This window comes from Labeo rohita, chromosome 21 (genome assembly GCF_022985175.1).
Source record: "Labeo rohita strain BAU-BD-2019 chromosome 21, IGBB_LRoh.1.0, whole genome shotgun sequence".
Classification (NCBI taxonomy): domain Eukaryota; kingdom Metazoa; phylum Chordata; class Actinopteri; order Cypriniformes; family Cyprinidae; genus Labeo; species Labeo rohita.
In genome coordinates this window covers 13,953,948-13,973,164 of record NC_066889.1, presented here as the reverse complement: position 1 = coordinate 13,973,164, position 19,217 = coordinate 13,953,948, and the positions used below count along the sequence as shown (strand labels likewise).

Genomic DNA, 19,217 nt, shown 5'->3' with positions numbered 1-19,217 from the left:
AAAACACAAATTAATGACATTTGAAACATGACAACTTGATATAACCTGAGATTTATGTTAACTATCTTATAGTTATTATCAACTTTATTTGTTAACATAGTTACCAAAGTTCAAAGCTTTTAGCTTCAAACTGCCTTGATTATATATTTGATTCATTGTGTTCACTTGTTTACCCAACAGCAATAGCAAAAATATATTCAGAAAAAAGTTATTTTTAATAACGTGTCATTGCATCGCCTGATATGAAACACCTTCGGTTTTATTTTGTAGAAAACATGGATTTGTTGTATGAGACAGGTGACGAACGCACATTCTCTCATTAGCAATCGCTCCAGTGGCCTTATTTCACTTCCACAGCTTTCACGACAACTCCCATGATTCCACACTCAATCACAGCACCATCAAACCACGCCTTTGTTTTGTTGTTTGTTTTGAATATGTGCTCTCTAGGGGCGAAAATGACATATTGTGTCTTTAAAATGGGTGTTTGTGAAAACAGAAATGTGTGCAATTTGATTTGACTCCAAATTTAGTTACTATCCACCTTATTTTTCCGTAAAAGTAGGCGTGGCCATTTGTTTTATGTGTTTGGCTTACACTCTCATCTGCATCCAGCTATTTGTAGCTGTACAAAACAGCTGGTTTTACTGCTTGATATTGCCAACTGGTGTCTTACTAAATTATTTTAGTGTATTATCTTAATTATGAACACGCTGGTTTGTAGTGGAAACAGTTTTACCATTTTCTGCAATGTATTCTTCTTCTCGTTATTTCCCTATAGTGGCTAATCAACTGGAAGTCTCACCCATATGCTTACTTTTGCATTGAAGAATAAGGTGGATAAGCTGTCAATATTAATCATTCTAACTTTGTCTTGTTTGATAATTTTTTCTTACTCCTCTATCCATCTGGACTTGGTGTGGCGCAGCTGTGAAGTGAAGAACAACAGGATGTCGAAGGACCAGCTGGACTCAGTGGTGAGCCACGCGGAGGGCTTGCTCTCATTGGCCATTCAGCTGCACGCGCAGTGTCAGGAGGAGAGCGCGCAGATGGCCGCTCTAGCTGAGCAGCTGAGAGAGGAGAGCCAGAGTCTCCTCAGCCAAAGCGATGTGCTTCAACAGGACATGGCTGAGATGTCCAAAGCGCTGGAAGTTCTGATGGACACTAAGGTGGCATTTGAAGCCAAAGAGAGACAAGCTCGCAAACTGAGTAAGCAGCTCTGAAACACAGCTTGTCCAGTCACTTAAATTCAATGAAAATTGACAGAATTGATAGAAAAAATAGTGATCTGCTAATTAACATCATTAGATGTAATGTGGAATTTCTTTATTTAAATTAAAATCTAATGCTGAGACAACAGCAATCACTCAACCAGAGTTTGGGGTGGGACTATCGACCAATGGCTGATGAGGGTGTGTTTAGCAAACCTTTTTGAAAACCGTCATGATTTTACACACTCACACTTATTGACATTTTTAATTTAATTCTCTAAACAATCCACAGCACACATTTGTAAAGAATTAATATTTTACACTAAGCACACAAGCACAACGTTTCACAATCTTGAAAGACAGTAACATAAATATGGATACAAAATACAGATCCCCATTCCCATCTTCACATTTAGCTCTTATTTTAAGACGTTAAAGGGATAGTAATTTTGTCATTAATTACTCACCCTCATTTTGTTACAAACTCGTAATACCTTTTATGAAGCTATGAGAATACTTTTTGGTTGCAAAGAACTACCTTTGCCTTAGTTCTTACTATCTTTCTGGGCTGTTTGAAACGACTGTAGGATGAGTAATGACAGAATTTTCATTTTTGGTTGAACTATCCCTTTAAGTGCAACATGTAGAAAAGTACTGTTATTGCTGAAAGTGTCAGTAATATATATAATTTACATAGCCAATATACTATAATTAAGATAATTATAATATAAAATTATTTAAACTCTGATTACAATACTGTGTCCATTCATTTATTTATTATTTATAATGGACTAAATATCCTTGTAGTAAGCAGGAACTCTCCTCTTTGTTTTGAGGTCTTGATTACTTTATTTTGCAATAATGGTTGGTTGACTGTATATTAGCATTTCGTATTTTTCTTATATCTGTCATGTCCAAAGACATGGTCTTAGACGTCTTTGGACATATTTATACTTTGTGTATGTAATTAGCTATCATACATCAAATAACTGTTTATGTGAATAACTAAATAAAAATTCAAATGTTGCAAGGAAAATATTATACGATATTTCATAACTACTTGTGGTCCCATCTAAGGGTATGTACTAAACACTACATAAGCTCATGTAATAGTGACCTCTGGTGATTTATCTCTGGCGGGACGGGCGATGGAGGAAGGGCTCTGTCTCAGCACGGCTCCACTCATCATCGCCCCAAACCTTCAACCTTGAGCTCTGGCGTTTCTGTATGACCACCACGGCCGTTATTAACACCCAGAAGAAGAAGCTTACCCACATAGATCTCTGGAGAGGAGAGAAACATAAGGGGTGACTGCTTAAGAAACACAAGAGGTTTATTTTTACAGAATTAAAGGGATAGTTCACCCAACAATGAAAATTACCCCATGATTTACTCACCCTCAAGCCATTCTAGGTGATGACTTTCAGACAAAGTTATATTAAAAAAATGTCCTGGCTCTTCCAAACTTTATAATGGCAGTGAATGGGTGTTTTTGAAGTTCAATAAAGTGCATCCATCCATCATAAAAAGTACTCCACAATGCTTCAGTGAATTAATAAAGGCCTTCTGAAGCAAACTGATGTGTTTGTGTAAGAAAAATATCCATATTTAAAACTTTATAAACTGAAATCTCTAGTTTCCGCTAACTGTCGTACATACATTTACGAGAAAGTGGCGCTCCAGTGGATGACGTAGGACGTAGGCGAACACAGTGACGAACGCGGAACAAACAAAACACTGGTCACAAATTAAAAATGAGGACTTCAATATAAGCCACGAAGAGACTGGTTTTCCTTTGCTCCTGTAAACAAAACTTGGTTCTCGAGAGACTAGCATATTCTCACCAGAGCTTACACTATACCTGCGTCCTACATCATCCACTGGAACGCCACTCTCTCTTAAACGTACACATGACAGTGAACGAAAACTAGAGATTATGTTTTAAATATGGATATTTTTCTTACACAAATTCACCAGTTCCCTTTGGAAGGCCTTTATTAACCCCCCGGAGCTGTGTGGAGCACTTACTATGATGGATGGATGCACTTTATTAGACTTCAAAATCTCAACACCCATTCACTGCCATTATAAAGGTTGGAGGAGCCAGGACATTTTTAATATAACTCCAATTGTATTCGTCTGAAAGAAAAAAAAAAGTCATATGCACCTAGGATGGCTTGAGGTTGAGTAAATCACGGGGTAATTTTTATTTTTGGGTGAACTAACCCTTTAATACAAATAATAACATGCATAAAGAAACACTAGGAAGCCCTAAGCATGTATACTGACACCTGTTGGTGTGGAGGCAGCATCACATAAAAGCTTTCAGTTACAGAGGCCGCTGTAGAAACACCCTATTCACATGTTTGTTTGTTGCTCACAACTAATTTAATTTTGCAGCAGAAGGTGTTCAGCTGTTTGGGTTAGCGAAATAAATTTCTTATTGACGGTCATGTGTTCTCAACTCAAGAAAACTGCAGGAGAGATTGATGACCTTATGAAAAATGAAAAATAACGAAACCATAGTACTAACCTCAGTACTGTACAGTCCTGTGTAGAACTGATTTCCAGTGTACGGGTGGGCCCATGTCTTATTTTCTGCATCTTCACAACTAAAACAAAAACATTTCCAGCAGTGCATTTTTAACTTGACATGACTTTTGTATGGAACCCCTAAAGAAACATGGAGGGGATAAAAGTAGTACTAAAGCATAAAATTACTGAAATATGTTGAACTCATGACGAAAACGTACCTGTGGGAACTTTTAACAAGACGCGAAACACGTACCGCCATGTACGTTTCGTGACATATGTGACCCTGGACCACAAAACCAGTCTTAAGTCGCTGGGCTATATTTGTAGCAATAGCCAAAAATACATTGTATGGGTCAAAATTATTGATTTTTCTTTTATGCCAAAAATCATTAGGAAATTAAGTAAAGATCATGTTTCATTAAGATATTTAGTAAAATTCTTACTGTAAATATATTAAAACTTGATTTTTGATTAGTAATATGCATTAGTAAGAGCTTCATTTGGACAACTTTAAAGGTGATTTTGTCAATATTTAGATTTTTTTTACACCCTCAGATTCCATATATTCAAATAGTTGCATCTCGGCCAAATATTGTCCTATCCTAACAAACCATACGTCAATGGAAAGCTTGTTTTTTCAGATGATGTATAAAGCTCAATTTCAAAAAATTTACCCTTATGACTGGTTCTGTGGTCCAGGGTCACATATTTGATGTGAAATGTCCACTGAGTGGCGCTAACAGAGAGGTCGTTTTTCACTCCTGAAAAGATGAACGTACATATGGTACGTTTTACGTGATGATGATTTTGTACGTGCAGTTCTGAAATGTCCGGGTGGCCCTATAACTCTAATGCTCCATGACGTTTTAAAATAACGTTTACCATTAGCTTGTTTTTCGATCTGTCATTTTTCAGCTCTTTCATTGTTGAGTCATGTTTTTGACGGGATTCGTATCTAGGCTAAGGATTCCGCATCCAAAGTACTACTGAGCAAGGCTGTTATGTCCAGAAAGTGAAATGTGGAGCTGTAATCATAACTGTGTACGAAAACAATTACAAGTGCTCGCTGTTTTAGTGTTCATTTCTGTTGGAAGCTGATGTGATATATATACGTTTCCGCGAAAAAGTTCCCACAGGTACGTGGGTATTTCTGTGGAGATAGCACACGTACGTCTGCAAGATGACTCTGGAAAGCATCTGCTGTGTACAGACGTCTGGCAGACATCTGTAAGATGTCAGTTTTACATACATTCTAAAGCATAAACATCTTAAAAATCATCTATTTGACATCTGATAGGAAACTTCCAATAGACGTATTGCAGATGAGCAAACTACGTCTTGCAGATGTAAATGCAGACGTCAAATAGACGTCTCCAAGATGTATGTGTGCTATCCGAGTGGTTCTTAAAATGCAGAATGCTATACACAAAAGAAAGGAGATTAAATCACCTGGTAATGGAGGGAGTGTTATGAAGGACAGAGAAACACAGGCTGTCCCGACCGATCTTGAGAATACATCCTGATACCAAGAGAAAAAACAGAAGAAGACCACAGACTCCCAGAGAGGCGTTGAGAGAAAAAGCCCCCCTGCACATACATGCAAGACAAAAACAAAAAAGTTAATTTGAATGTTAAATCCCATCTGCATAAATAAAAGTAAGTGGAATGCGAAACATAAACTATAAAAGAATTATGGAAAATGTCAACAGAAAGGTCAATACATTCACCTTCTCACATCCTCATCTAAACAGCTGGCATAGATCCAGTAAAGAATAAGGGAAAAGCAATAAATAGCCATGCACACAGCGATGGCTGATACAAAATAGCAGACGGAAGGAGAACTGGAACCTTCTACGATCAGAGCCTGGCCAGATGCATTATAATGAACACTTCCATAAAGGATGCACCGTCCATCAAAGTGACCCTAAAAGACAATCAACAAAAATCATCTATATTTGCGTGTGATAAATATAGGACTATTTCGAAAGATTTGTATATATCTGACACTCACATAGGAAAGAGCTGTGCTAAGAGCTTTTGTCTCTGTATCATATGACTCTAATAAGCTATAATGTGGTACGAAAGGCCAAATGATCACATGGTGATTCAATTTTGAAGCTCAAGAGGGTCTGACTTGAGATTAGCAACATAACACATTCTATGTTTTATTTTAAATTTGACATGTATTTCAAAATAATTATGAATAACAGATGTAGCCTGTAATTGAAAAGGATTTAAAAATCAATTCATCTCCCTCAAAAAAATAAGAAAATAATCTGACCACTTCAATAAACATAGTGACATACTGTATGATCACACAATGTTTCATGTATGCAAACTTGCAACCTTAATACTTAAAACTCTGAACTAAGACACTTAAAACACTGAGACATTATGCTTTTAGTTTTCTTCATGATAAATAATTTTACACTTTCAGTGCTCCCAAAATAGCAATGATCAGACATTGTGGAGATGATTAATTGGTGTTACCTGAGTGAGTGTCATCCAGGCGGCAGCTATCACTCCACAGATGAAACAACCAGCGTAAAGGACAAGCTCCAAAACTAGCAGCCATGGTAGTCCCATCATGAACATGCTCTCACGGTCACTGTCTTTCGGAGTCAAGCAGCCGAATACCTCATTCATGTGCTCTTCGAACTGCTGTGCTGTGTGGATCGTCTCTAAAGCATGTCCTGTCCTCACAACAATGTTGCTTTTCAGAATCATTTTTGACAATCGGGCCGAAGAATTTCACAGCATTGCTATTAGGTTGGCTATAATAAATGACTGCATTCAGGTCTAGCTAGCCTGAAGCATGTGCCATACAGCTATAAATTATGATTTACTCAAAAAAGCAAACAAACAAAAAAACCCACCTTTTTCTAAATATCAGATATATCAGTATCTGCTTATGACAGACCAGTTGTTGATATGAGAGAAAAGTATAAACAGGCATAAAGATATGATCTCACAAATAATCAACAGCTGAACTATACATAAAAAAAAGATAAAAGTGAATTAGTTGCGTCTCCATGTCCGTGATGATTACACTAATGATAGTTATGAAAGATTTGCTATTTATTAGAGTAAAAATAAAGTTATTTACTAATAGCTGAAAAGTAAGTGAGCTGTGACAACAATTAACAGGAATAAAAACAAATGAATAGGATGAAAACAGTGCACCAGGAATAAAGGGATAGTTCACCCAAATATAAACATTTTTTCATCTTTAACTCACCTTCAAGTTGTTACCTGTCTGAATTTATTTCTTTGGAAGACAAAAGAAGATATTTTGAAGAACCAAACAGTTTCTGATCCCTACTGACTTCCATCCCTGCTGAAAACAATAGAAACACAGAAATTCAAATGGTTTTCACTACAAATGTGACTCTGGACAACAAAACCAGTCTTATGTTGCACAGGTTTATTTGTAGCAATAGCCAAAAATTTATTGGATGGGTCAAATGTATCAACTTTTCTTTTATGACAAAAATCATTAGGATATTAAGTAAAGATCATGTTCGATGAAGATATTTTGTAAATTTCCCACCGTAAATATATCAAAACTTATTTTTTGATAAGTAATATGCATTGCTATGAACTTCATATGGACAATTTAAAGGTGATTTTCTCAATATTTTGATTTTTTTGCACCCTCATATTTCAGATTTTCAAATAGTTGCATCTCGGTCAAATATTGTCCTATCATAACAAACCATACATCAACAGAAAGCTTATGTATTCTGCTTTCAGATGATGTAAAATTCTCAATTTCGAGAAATTTACACTTATGACTGGTTTTGTGGTCCAGGGTCATAAATAGGCTTAACTTTTAACCATTAAAACCGCTTAAAAATGTTTTTCAGTAGTGTTTTTTGGGATTTAGTGGTTTTAACAAGCCACCAATAGAAGGCGACGAATTACTAGTAGAAACCCACAGGGTCCATTACAGTTTCCATTAAAATCAATACAAGTCCCATTATAAACAGTAAAACCATTACAGTTTTTGTTATGGTGTCTATTGTTTTTTTTTTTGTTGTTGTTTTTTTTCAGCAGGGATAGTAGCCTACTTCTTGTCCATACAAGGCAGAGGGAGAGAAAAAAGAAATTCATACAGGTTTAGAACAACTTGAGAGTGAGTAAATGGTGACAGAATTTTTATTTTTGGGTGAAATGGTCATTTAATTTGCCTTCCAAACCAATAGATGGCGATGAAAATTTTTCAACGAGCCTCGTCGATGCGTAGAAGGACATTGAATGACTGAACTTTGCAGTGTTATTGTTAAACGTTTTTATGTTTTTAGATAAAGCTGTATGTGCTTATTTTGTTTATAGTTTGATAAATCAGACCCTGGACAAGAACCTGTCCACCACGTCTCTTTATATTTATCATAATGATTTCTTGGAAAACGTTATATCTCGTATTATTGTGCATCATATCTTGTGCAGCAGGTAGGAAGTCCCAAAAAATCAGTATTTCATTACTTTCTTTTAAAAACATAATTTTAACATAATTTTCGCCGGTATGTCATAGTTACTAAAAGCTTTTAACTTGGCATTACTCACCACTGTCATGTCACTGTCAATATATAAATAAGCCTAGGCGTATTTAAAATAAACAAAATTACAATTTGATAAAAATATTGTGGTCACAAGAGACATTTACCTTGGTTTTCCTTATTTTCTTCACACACCACGTCATATTTCATCTCCAGTTCTTTACCGACACTGTTGTTGTTGTTGTTTCTGTTAGACAAGTAAACTTTTTTAAAAAAAACTTAAACTTAAAACAAAAATAATGACGCCACAGCTGCGGGACGTCATTTGTCTAAAAGATTTTATTGAAAACCATTTTCATACCATATGAAATAGTTGATGTTTATTCAGGTGTCTAGAATAATAAATCATAGTTTTGATAGAACTTCTGTCTCCGGGAAAAGTATAACGCAATAAAATTATATATAAAAGGCATTTGGTAGCAAAAATAAATAAAAGCATGGCACAAGTTTCCAATATTGTTTGAAAGAAAACCATTCAAATTAGTGTAGTTTAAATAAAATTAAACTGAAGAAACACAAACGTGATGTTTTAGTGAAAACTGTGTGGAAATGTTAGATTCTGAACCAACCATTTGTTGTACGTAGATATTTTATGATAAATAACAATTTGTTTTGGCAGTTGATGAGATGGTGTCTATTCCTGGTGGGAAAATGATGATGGGAACCAGTGCTGCTGATGGGAGAGATGGGGAATCACCAACACGAGCTGTGACTCTCCAGCCATTTAAGATAGACAAGTATCCTGTCACGAACTCTGACTTTAGGTACTTTTCATTTAAGATATTGATGCAAACCCTACTTTATCTTCCTACTGCTTGTGTATCCTCTTACTGGCCTGATACAGCTGCTTGTGTTCATTCCAGGGAATTTGTCAGACAGCAGAAATATAAAACAGAAGCTGAAAAGTTTGGTTGGAGTTTTGTGTTCCAGGATTTTGTCTCAGATCAACTGAAAAGTAAAGTCACTCAGAAAATTGAGGTATGAACCCAAAGTAGGAGCATAAAGAAACAAAATAGACTATATTGAATGTCTAATCCTTGTGTCTGATTTTTGGAGTGTTTAAATGGTAATTTACATTGATCTAAACACTGTATTTTATAGATTTTCTCCCTAACCCCCCTTGTTCTCTTGAAAATGACCTATTTCTTCGTTCCTAGTCGGCTCCGTGGTGGTTACCAGTCGAGAAAGTTTTCTGGAGACAGGTGACGTAGTTAACACTTAATGTGCAGACTTTCAAAATACATTATTAATAATTCTAGAAATGTATAAATGACTTTAATAAGTGGCTTATATACACTACCAGTCAAAATATTTGAACAGTAAGATTTTTTATGTTTTTAAAGAAGTCAGGCTCACCAAGCCTGGATTTATTTGATCCAAAGTACAGCAAAAGCAGTAAAACTCTGAAATATTTTTTACTATTTAAAATAACTGGTTTCTATTTGTATATATTTTAAAATGTAATTTATTCCTGTGATTTCAGAGCTGAATTTTAAGCATCATTACTCCAGTCTTTAGTGTCACATGATCCTTCAGAAATCTGAAAAATTATGTTGAAAACAGCGGTGTAGAATCAAGTTTCTTTGATGAATAGAAAGTTCAGAAAAACAGCATTTATCTGAAAAAGAAATCTTTTGTAACATTATAAATCACTTCTGAACAATGTAAAGCATCCTTGCTAAATGAAAGTATTAATTTCTATAATTTATTTCTTAATTAAAAAAAAAAAAAAAATCATACTGACTCCAAGCTTTTGAATAGTACAGCGTATAATGTTACAAAAACTTTTTTTTTTTATTTCAGATAAAAGCTGATCTTTGGATCTTTCTATTCATCAAAGAATCCTGAAAAAAATGTACTCAACTGTTTTAAATATTGGTAATAATAAATGTTTGAACAGTAAATCAGCATGTTAGAATGATGACACTGAAGACTGGCGTAATGATGCTGAAAAAGTAGCTTTGATCACAGAAATAAATTACATTTTAAAATATACTCTTATTTTAAACAGTAAAAATATTTCACAATATCACTGCTTTTGCTGTACTTTGGATCAAATAAATGCAGGCTTGTTGAGCAGAAGAGAAAAACATTTAAAAACATTAAAATCTTTTGACTGGTAGTGTATATGAAGAGTTCAGATGCAAAACCAGCTAAATCCATCTGACGTTTTTCTTTAAAATGAGCATTTCTTCCTGGCTACTTTGTATAGGTTTCTATGTAAGTACTGGTACTTCTAATTGGGCTGAGGCTGGAATTTAGCAAGTCTGAAGTAAAAGTATTTGATGGACGCTTCATATATACTTTTAAATTTTGTATTTATTAATCAGTATTTACTGTACGAATGTCTGGGTTCTCTGGTTTTGATGTGTGCAGCCGGCAGGTCCAGGCTCTGGTATCAAGGACAGACTGGAATCCCCTGTGGTGCAGGTCAGCTGGAATGATGCCCAAACCTACTGTCAGTGGAAGAAGAAAAGGCTGCCAACTGAGGAAGAGTGGGAAATGGCTGCACGTGGAGGTCTAGAAGGCAAGCCAAAAAAACCTTATGCCTCCCAGCGCCTAAAAAACTGCTGTCTTACTCTTGTCATACAATATTGTCCACCTAATTTATTAATTTTATGTAGCGATCATAGCCAGCACATTTTTGTATTTCAGGCAGGACCTACCCATGGGGCAACAAGTTCTTGCTAAACCGGACTAACCTGTGGCAAGTCAGTATATTCAGTATATTCTTGTCCATAGCAGGTGGGACAAATATTTATTTTCCCTTAGGATAGTTCTTCTTAGCTGTTGGTAAACTGCAAACTCTTTGTACAAAGGGCCCGTTTCCAGATAGGGACGCCGCAGAAGATGGTTATCATGGTGTAGCTCCTGTGACTGCCTATCCTCCACAGAATAATTATGGTATGTAGTAACTACAGTATGGTTTCACACACTGTACTGATGCTGTGTCACATTTTATCAATAACTCATATTCATAATTTATAGACAAAGATCTACAGGAAATCTACATTCAGAAGTTTGGGGTTTAGTAAGGTTTGCTTAATGTATTTAAATCTCTTTTGCTCACCAAGGCTGCATTTATTTGATCAAAAGTACAGTACAATAGTAATATTGTGAAATATAATTACAGTTTAAAATATATATTTTAAAATGCATTTTATTTCTGTGATAGCTGAATTTTCCAGTCTTCATTGTCACATGATCCTTCAGAAATCATTCTAATATGCTGATTTGTTGCTCAATAAACATTATTATCAAAGTTGGAAAGTTGCTTTTTTCAGGATTTTTTAAGAATAGTTCAAAGAAACAGCATTTATTTGAAAATAAAAATAATTATAAATACTGACCCCAAACTTTTGAACAGTTGTGTAACTCTCTTACTATTGCTCTGAATTTAGAGAATAATATCCCACCTTGTTCCAGGACTATATGACATGCTGGGTAATGTCTGGGAATGGACCTCCTCACGTTTTCCTGGTGCTCAAACCATGTACGTCCTGCGCGGAGCATCCTGGATCGACACGGCTGATGGCTCAGCCAATCACAGAGCTCGTGTCACCACTAGGTCAGTCATGCTCCATCCTGCTACATTCATATGATTCAAAGTCAACTTTTATTAGGCTTTTATTATTCATTATGCAATTGATTTAACAGTTCCAATTCCTGTCAACAATTGCAACAGCAGTTTATGAGAATGTGATACATAAAAACTTATTTTTATATTCTCACATGCAGGATGGGAAACACACCAGATTCGGCCTCTGATAACCTGGGCTTCCGCTGTGCTATGGGCTCAAATGCAAAACAGAAAAAAACTGAGCTTTAAGAGCCAATATGTTTAAGAGTTGATGCCAGTGCATTATGGGATTGATACTGTATTTCTCCTGTGGAGACACAAACTTTTGGAATTCAGTGTTATATCTGCTTTTTTAGACAAAATACTGTGAAATTAAAATCATCTTAATCTTATAGTTTTCTGTTTTTTTTTTAGCCTTTCTTTATGGTTACTGAAATCATTTAGATATAAAATGTAAATAACGTCATATATTTAAAATAGAATAAAAATGTAATTGTATTAAATAATACCACACATATTAAATACTTCAGGTCTCAGTTGTACATTTTTAGCATTGTTATTTCCTTCTCACTGTGTAAACAAGTAGGAAATATGCTGTCGAGCAGTAGAGGTGTATTTTTGGACCAATATCAACGTGCTACTGAGGTAAATTGTGGTATCTGGGATTATTCGGAGATAATGAACCCTCACCAAGTCCTGGATGATCCATCCATCTCCTCAGCTGCAATGGAGAGCAGAATAACTTTTGGAGTGTTCTCAAATAAAGCTGCTCTGTTCTGAGTTTGCCCTTTCTTCACCCAGTGGCCGTAGATTTTAAAGGCACACGCGTCGATCATCTTGCGTAGAGGTTTGATGGCGTACGGGTCGCTGCGGATCACTTCCTTCGTGACAGGTTTAGCACGACGATAGTTGCAGTAGATACGCATGGCAGCAAGTACGGTCATACAAATAACCTGCAGGACAACAGTGGTGTAGGGTGAAATGCAAAACCTCAAAATCTATGCCTTCTTTGAGAACTCATGTAAAATATTTGCTCTTTACCTTGAATTTTCTGTAAGGGCTGAAATGACGTACTTCCGCAACCACGTACTGTTGGAAGAACGGGTGATTGAGGGCTTCTGTGGCTGTGTAGCGGCTTTGCGGGTCCACAACTAATAACCTGGAAATCTACTGGGAAGAAAAAAGGTGATTTTGGAAAGGCATTTTGTCATACAGTTTTGCATTACTGCTTTTGAAACTGGCTGTCGGCAAGACAAATAGGACGACAACCAACACGTACCAAGTCTTTGACAGTGTCCGATCGGTCGTCCCATTCCGGAGAGGCGAATTCGTAGCTTCCTGCGAGAATCATTCGAAGCATCAGCATTTGTTTCCTGTGCCAGAAAGGTGGAGATCCAGCCAAAAGAGTGTAGAAGATCACTCCTGCGCTCCACCTGCACAACAGAAGACAGAAAGAAGGTTATGTAACATCACATTAATGTACCAGACATGCTAGTTTGCTGTAATTATTTACTGTTACAATTCTTCTGGTTCGCTGTCACTGCTAGGAAGTTCATGTAATTATTTATTTGGTTGGTTTATTTGACTGTTAATGCAATATTTTCCTCAGATACAGTTCTGAACAAACATGTCAGTTGATTTTGATGTGAGAAGGCAACAGGGAGTCCTTTCAGTCCACAAGAGAAAATAATAGATGAATTTATAAAAATGACCCTGTTCAAAAGTTAATGTACGCTCGATTTGTCCCTTGTTTGTCCTGAACTGTTAAACTGCCCACTGTTCTTCAGAAAAATCCTTCAGGTTCCATAAATTCTTTGGTTTTTCAGCATGTGTGTGTATTTAAACCCTTGCCAACAAGGACTGTATGATTTTGAGATCCATCTTTTCACACTGGGGACAACTGAGGGACTCATATGCAACTATTACAAAAGGTTCAAATGCTCACTGATGCTTCAGAAGGAAGCATAATGCAATAAGAGCCAGGGGGTTAAAACTTTTTGAATTTGAAGATCAGGGTAAATTTAACTTATTTTGTCTTCTGGGAAACATATACGTATCTTCTGTAGTTTCAAAAGGGCAGTACTAAATGAAAAAATATGATACTTAAAATAAGAAAAATGTACACATTTTCATTCTGTTCAAAAGTTTTCACCCCCAGCTCTTACTGCATCGTGTTTCCTTCTGAAGCATCAGTGAGCGTTTGAATCTTCTGTAATAGTTGCATATGAGAAGATCTCAAAATCATACAGTCATTGTTGGAAAGGGTTCAAATACAGAATTTATGGGACCTGAAAGATTTTTCTGACGAACAACAGGCAGTTTAACTGTTTAGGACAAACAAGGGACTAATGAACAACTATCACTAAAAAAACATTTTGCAGATTGTAAAGATGTATGTAAACGTTTGATTTCAACTGTATATAACAGAATATAGAACTAAAATAACACTGATGCATACTTATTTTATGCACTTACAAGTCAACAGCAGGCCCATAGCCAGCATGGTTGGGATCCATGGAACACTCAATGATTTCTGGAGCCAAGTAACCTGGTGTCCCACAAACCTCTAGGGGTGAAACAGAGGCATGTTCTTCTAAACTACAGTATCTGCAAGCATTTCTTACGAAAGCTTATATTTAAAGGTGCGCATAAGAACTCACCGTTCAGTCTTTGTCCAGGCTCAATCTGGATCGAGAAGCCAAAATCAGTGAGTTTGATATTCAAATCATCATCTAACAGAATGTTCTCTGGTTTCAGGTCACGATGGACTATATTGTGGGTGTGAAGATACTCGACCACCTCCAGAAGAGCTCGCATAATCTTTCTATCAAGAAGAGAGAGAAAAGAGAGCACTCTGCCAATAATCAAGATGTTACCTTTAAGATTAATACAGCAGCTGTAATGAATAGGTTAGAGTTGCTTTATAAATTAATTTCACTGATTAACTTTATACTTGATGTATGAGATTCTATGGATATATGTGCTAAAAACAACTTAACAACATGAACTACAAAATGTTTCGGGGCAGTATGTTTTTTAAATTTTTTAAAATAACAAATATTATCTCTTACTGAAATATGTAGTAGAAAACCAATGAAAAATTTACATTACTTAAAAAATAGACATCGTTTTATACGTTTATGCGTTTTATCGCATACTTTGGATTATGGGGGGCACCATTATTTCGATGACGTGAAATGGTTGCAAAACTATATGAATTTGTTAAATAACGTAAAGCTTTTGTGGGTTTTCTACTATATATTTAAGTAAGAGACATCATTTACGTTATATTCAGCCATACAAATCTTAATACCCGGCGTTTCCTTTAAATGGTAGCATTTAAAGCAATTCATAAAAGTAGACAGATCACTACATTTATGAGCATGGCAGTGAGCCGTGACCTAACTTTAAACCCAACAACATTGAAAATGCCCTTTAGTTGTTGGCAACATTTAGCATAGGATTTGTTTTACACAGTTCAAATACAAACAGGAGCATCGAAAATTCATATCAGACTTATTACCTTGTCTCTTTCTCACTTAGAGTGACTTTTTCTGTGAGGTAATCAAAGAGTTCTCCTCTCTTCATCCTGTTAAAAGAAAATGCATCTTTAAACATAAACTAACAAACTTTAAAAATGAAGAAAATTATGGAATGAGGTAAAATTGGCACATTACAGAGAGATAATTTCTGTCTGTAGAAATTCTAAATGCATCTATTGAAAATATCAGTGTCAAAAGAAGAAATTTGGAGGGATTTTGTACATATGTTTGTACTGAGAGTTGGGCTCTGGCAGAAGCTTGGCATCTTGGCAATGAGCCTATTGTGGCTCTTAGAATAGCCAGTGTCTTATCTGTATGCTGCGGAGTGTGAACCAACCGATAATCTCCACAGGGAACAACTAGAAATCTGAACAGAATGCAAAATTGTAAACAAAAAAGCAGTTAGCTGTGAAAATTGGCTACCAGGGAAATTGAGGATAAAACTGCATTTCTGTGTTTTCTGGGCCAAGTTTCAGTAGTTTGCCTGTGCAAAACTTAAACAGTTTTGATGGTGTTTGCTAAATGTGACCACTAGCAATATTGATGCATAGACTGTTTGCCATGAAAGAACAAGAAGCTGTACTTACAGATCAAATACCAAAAAGAAGAAAGCCTTTGATTCAAAGCAATCCTTCAGTTGAACTATGAGGGGGAAAAGACATCTGATTTGTTGATGTTGCAGAAACACCACAGTTTTGTCATTTTCATTTTTGTAATTTAAAAAGAAATTGAATTTCTTAAAAGATACTGTTGAAGATAAAAGTTGACATACACCTTGCAGAATCTGCAAAATGTTAATTATTTTACCAAAATAAAAGGGATCATACAAAATGCATGTTGTTTTTTTTATTTAGTACTGACCTGAATGAGATATTTCACATAAAAGATGTTTACATATAGTCCACAAGAGAAAATAAAAGCTGAATTTATAAAAACAACCCTGTTCAAAAGTTTACATACCCTTGATTCTTAATACTGTGTTGTTACCTGAATGATCCACAGCTGTTTTTTTTTTTTGTTTTGTTTTGTTTTTGTTTCAGAAAAATCCTTAAGGTCCCACAAATTCTTTGGTTTTTCAGCATTTTTTGTGTATTTGAACCCTTTCCAACAATGACTGTATGATTTTTAGATCCATCTTTTTTACACTGAGGACAACTGAGAGACTCATATGCAACTGTTGCAGAAGGTTCAAACGCTAACTGATGCTCCAGGAGGAAAAACAATGCATTAAGAGCTGGGGGGTGAAAACTTTTGAACAAAATGAAGATGTGTACATTTCTCTTATTTTGCCTAAATATCTTTTTTTTTTCATTTAGTACTGCCCTTCAGAAGCTACAACAGATACTTATATGTTTCCCAGAAGAAAAAAATAAGTTCAATTTACCCTGATCTTCAAATTAAAACAGTTTTACTCCCGACTCTTAACGGATCGTGTTGCCTTCTGAAGCATCAGCGAGTGTTTGAACCTTCTGGAATAGTTGCATATGAGTTCCTCAGTTGACATTAAAAACTCATTTCTTTTCAGTGGCCTATTAGGTTTTACTTTGCCTATTATATTTCTTATTTATGTGTTTTGTTTTTGTTTTTCTCTCTCTTTGGCTGTAATTGTGTACTCCTAATTTTAGGATGATGTCTCTACGTGTAAAGCACTTTGGTCAGTCTTGTGGCTGTTTTAAATGTGCTATATAAATAGAGTAAACTTTGAAACTAGTGTGAAAAGATGGATCTCAAAATCATACAGTCATTGTTGGAAAGGGTTCAAATACACAAAAATGCTGAAAAACCAAAGAATCTGTAGGACCTGAAGACCAGCGGACAGTTTAACCGTTTAGAACAAACAAAGCACTCATGAACAACTATCACAAAAAAAAAAAAAAAAAAAATTCAAACAATTAAATAACTATATAAATTCAACTATTATTTTCTTTTGTGGACTGTAATCGTCTTTTATGTGAAATATCTTATTCAGGTCAGCATTAAGTAAAAAAATAACATGCATTTTGTATGATCCCTCTTATCTTGATAAAATTAACATTTTGCAGATTCTGCAAGGTGTATGTAAACTTTTGACTTCAACAGTATATTTTGTGGTATATGTACAGTATTGTGAAAGGGATCAAAACTAGTGGCCAGTCATACTTATGTTTTTCTGTCCAGACACTTTTCGAAGAATGTCGATCTCTTTCACAGTGGCCTGCTGGATTTCTTCTATCTCTTGAGGTGTCATTTTGTCTGATGGTGTGATGTCTATAATCTTTACCGCATATTCCTGACCAGTCAGTTTGTCCACACATCGGCGAACTACACTGCTCACACCTCTGGTAGAGAAAACAAATTCAGCACTTACAATGTAAATTTTGATGTTAGAATTGTATCTTTATTGTTATTTATTTTATTGCAGTCTAAATTGTTATACATTACTTTTTCCAAACACAAACCTCATCAAGACAGGCAACACTTACCGTCCTAATATCTCCTTTGGTTCATATTTGTCATTAAATTCTTGACCACCAACCCACTCTGGGTTTTCCTCCTCTTTTGTCATCCTGATATCCAGATATCCAGTGCTGTACTTCAGATTCCTTGTCCTTTTAAAGTTGATCCCATACACAAACACGTATAGTATTTTACTTAGTCATGGGTCAAATTGTTTCCACCATAATTCGTGGTGGAAACAGGAAACAAAAGAGTCTACTCTTGAACTAACTGAGTTCACTCACTTTTATAGCGGCTCGTCCTTTAGTATTTATAGAAGCTCATAATTCATACTTCTGCTCACCCATAACAGGCGTCGCTTAGTTACAACACCCTCAAGAACAAAACGCCTTAGAAGTTAATTGCTTTTCTGTCGTTTCTTTATATAACCTTTATAGTGCACCAGTCCAGTTTTCGGTCCAGAAGCGTTTGCTATAAATAAGTGATGTCAGCTTCGTGAATGAATCGTTCTTAAGAGTCGAATGACTGAATCGGTCGAACCGGTTCTCAGTTTGAACATTTCGTTCACCAACTGACTCCAGTAAACAATTGGTTTTAATTGATTAAGAAACGTTGTTCAGTGTAGATACAAGTCATAATTTCCATACGAAAATAAACCATGGTTTTAATGTAATAAAAGTGTTTAGCGTATTGATTACCATTTGTATAACCACCAGTTATGGGAATAACGGCGTTATAAATAAACGGCGTTACTAACGGCGTTATTTTTTCAGTAACGAGTAATCAAACGAATTACTGTTTCCTACGTTACAACGCCGTTACCATTACTGCCAATAAAATACGGCGTTACTATCATTTATTATAATATTATTATAATTTTATTTTTCAGTTCATCTGAATTGATGCGCAGCGTACCTGTATTTGACGAGCTGTAAACTCTAGTGTGAAGGCACACGACTAGCCGTCACTTTGTCTCACACACCCAAAGAAAGATACAGAGCGAGAGAGTCTTTTATACCATGCAGAATTGACGCGCTACGTGTAAACGATATTCTTTGTTGTATTTTCCTCTCAAAACAACGAAGCTCCTTTGGAACACTTCAGCTTTTAAGAACTGCTGGTTTCTCCGGTAGTAGGCGGAACTAATGTGCAAACAGCAATCTCATTGGCTGGCGCTCACCTATTATCGTCCCTGTTTTGATTACAGCAAATCAGTTAGAGCGAACGCAGACAACGTGATTAATATTCATGAACCTAGCAGCTCATTAAACCTTAGTGTGTTTAATATTGTTATTAATAGTAGAATCCGTGGTAGTAACAAGACGTTCATAGAAACACTAAATTACAAACAATA

The 19,217-nt window shown here is 35.7% G+C and overlaps 3 protein-coding genes across 5 annotated transcripts; 1 reads left to right on the top strand and 2 right to left on the bottom strand.

The window, feature by feature from the left end:
- Window positions 1-1,460: 1,460 nt before the first annotated feature.
- Window positions 1,461-11,855, bottom strand: tmem179bb (transmembrane protein 179Bb). Of its 2 annotated transcripts, none has more exons than XM_051093743.1 (7): window positions 11,722-11,855; window positions 8,413-8,492; window positions 6,237-6,439; window positions 5,474-5,670; window positions 5,196-5,333; window positions 3,745-3,823; window positions 1,461-2,494 (listed from the first exon to the last, which is right to left on the bottom strand). In XM_051093743.1, exons 1-7 carry the CDS (start codon window positions 11,742-11,744, stop codon window positions 2,339-2,341), a joined length of 876 nt encoding a protein of 291 aa, XP_050949700.1. In that variant the 5' UTR covers window positions 11,745-11,855; the 3' UTR covers window positions 1,461-2,338. The 2 variants fall into 2 exon arrangements, with proteins under 2 accessions (XP_050949700.1, XP_050949701.1); XM_051093744.1 differs by having other exon boundaries at window positions 6,237-7,080; window positions 11,722-11,732.
- Window positions 7,986-12,183, top strand: sumf2 (sulfatase modifying factor 2). Its single transcript, XM_051093742.1, has 9 exons — window positions 7,986-8,198; window positions 8,925-9,069; window positions 9,169-9,283; window positions 9,463-9,507; window positions 10,682-10,832; window positions 10,961-11,016; window positions 11,125-11,209; window positions 11,732-11,873; window positions 12,044-12,183. Exons 1-9 carry the CDS (start codon window positions 8,141-8,143, stop codon window positions 12,132-12,134), a joined length of 888 nt encoding a protein of 295 aa, XP_050949699.1. The 5' UTR covers window positions 7,986-8,140; the 3' UTR covers window positions 12,135-12,183.
- On the bottom strand, window positions 8,418-18,360 carry phkg1b (phosphorylase kinase, gamma 1b (muscle)). Of its 2 annotated transcripts, XM_051093740.1 has the most exons (11): window positions 18,148-18,360; window positions 17,890-18,015; window positions 17,567-17,745; window positions 16,015-16,069; window positions 15,409-15,474; window positions 14,546-14,709; window positions 14,361-14,451; window positions 13,165-13,318; window positions 12,927-13,052; window positions 11,722-12,838; window positions 8,418-8,492 (listed from the first exon to the last, which is right to left on the bottom strand). In XM_051093740.1, exons 2-10 carry the CDS (start codon window positions 17,970-17,972, stop codon window positions 12,572-12,574), a joined length of 1,185 nt encoding a protein of 394 aa, XP_050949697.1. In that variant the 5' UTR covers window positions 17,973-18,015; window positions 18,148-18,360; the 3' UTR covers window positions 8,418-8,492; window positions 11,722-12,571. The 2 variants fall into 2 exon arrangements, with proteins under 2 accessions (XP_050949697.1, XP_050949695.1); XM_051093738.1 differs by having other exon boundaries at window positions 17,890-18,360.
- Window positions 18,361-19,217: the final 857 nt, after the last annotated feature.

Coding starts and splice junctions, on each gene's coding strand:
- tmem179bb (XM_051093743.1), bottom strand. CDS start 11,744: ATGTCATATAGTCCTGGAACAAG. Junction 8,493..11,721: donor TCATATAGTCCTGGAACAAG/GTGGGATATTAT, acceptor CTTGTCTAACAG/AAACAACAACAACAACAGTG. Junction 5,334..5,473: donor TTAGATGAGGATGTGAGAAG/GTGAATGTATTG, acceptor ATGTATGTGCAG/GGGGGCTTTTTCTCTCAACG.
- sumf2 (XM_051093742.1), top strand. CDS start 8,141: ATGATTTCTTGGAAAACGTTATATCTCGTATTATTGTGCATCATATCT. Junction 9,508..10,681: donor AGAAAGTTTTCTGGAGACAG/GTGACGTAGTTA, acceptor TGATGTGTGCAG/CCGGCAGGTCCAGGCTCTGG. Junction 11,017..11,124: donor ACCGGACTAACCTGTGGCAA/GTCAGTATATTC, acceptor CTTTGTACAAAG/GGCCCGTTTCCAGATAGGGA.
- phkg1b (XM_051093738.1), bottom strand. CDS start 17,972: ATGACAAAAGAGGAGGAAAACCCAGAGTGGGTTGGTGGTCAAGAATTT. Junction 17,746..17,889: donor CCAAAGGAGATATTAGGACG/GTAAGTGTTGCC, acceptor TTTCTCTACCAG/AGGTGTGAGCAGTGTAGTTC. Junction 14,452..14,545: donor GCCTGGACAAAGACTGAACG/GTGAGTTCTTAT, acceptor TTTCACCCCTAG/AGGTTTGTGGGACACCAGGT.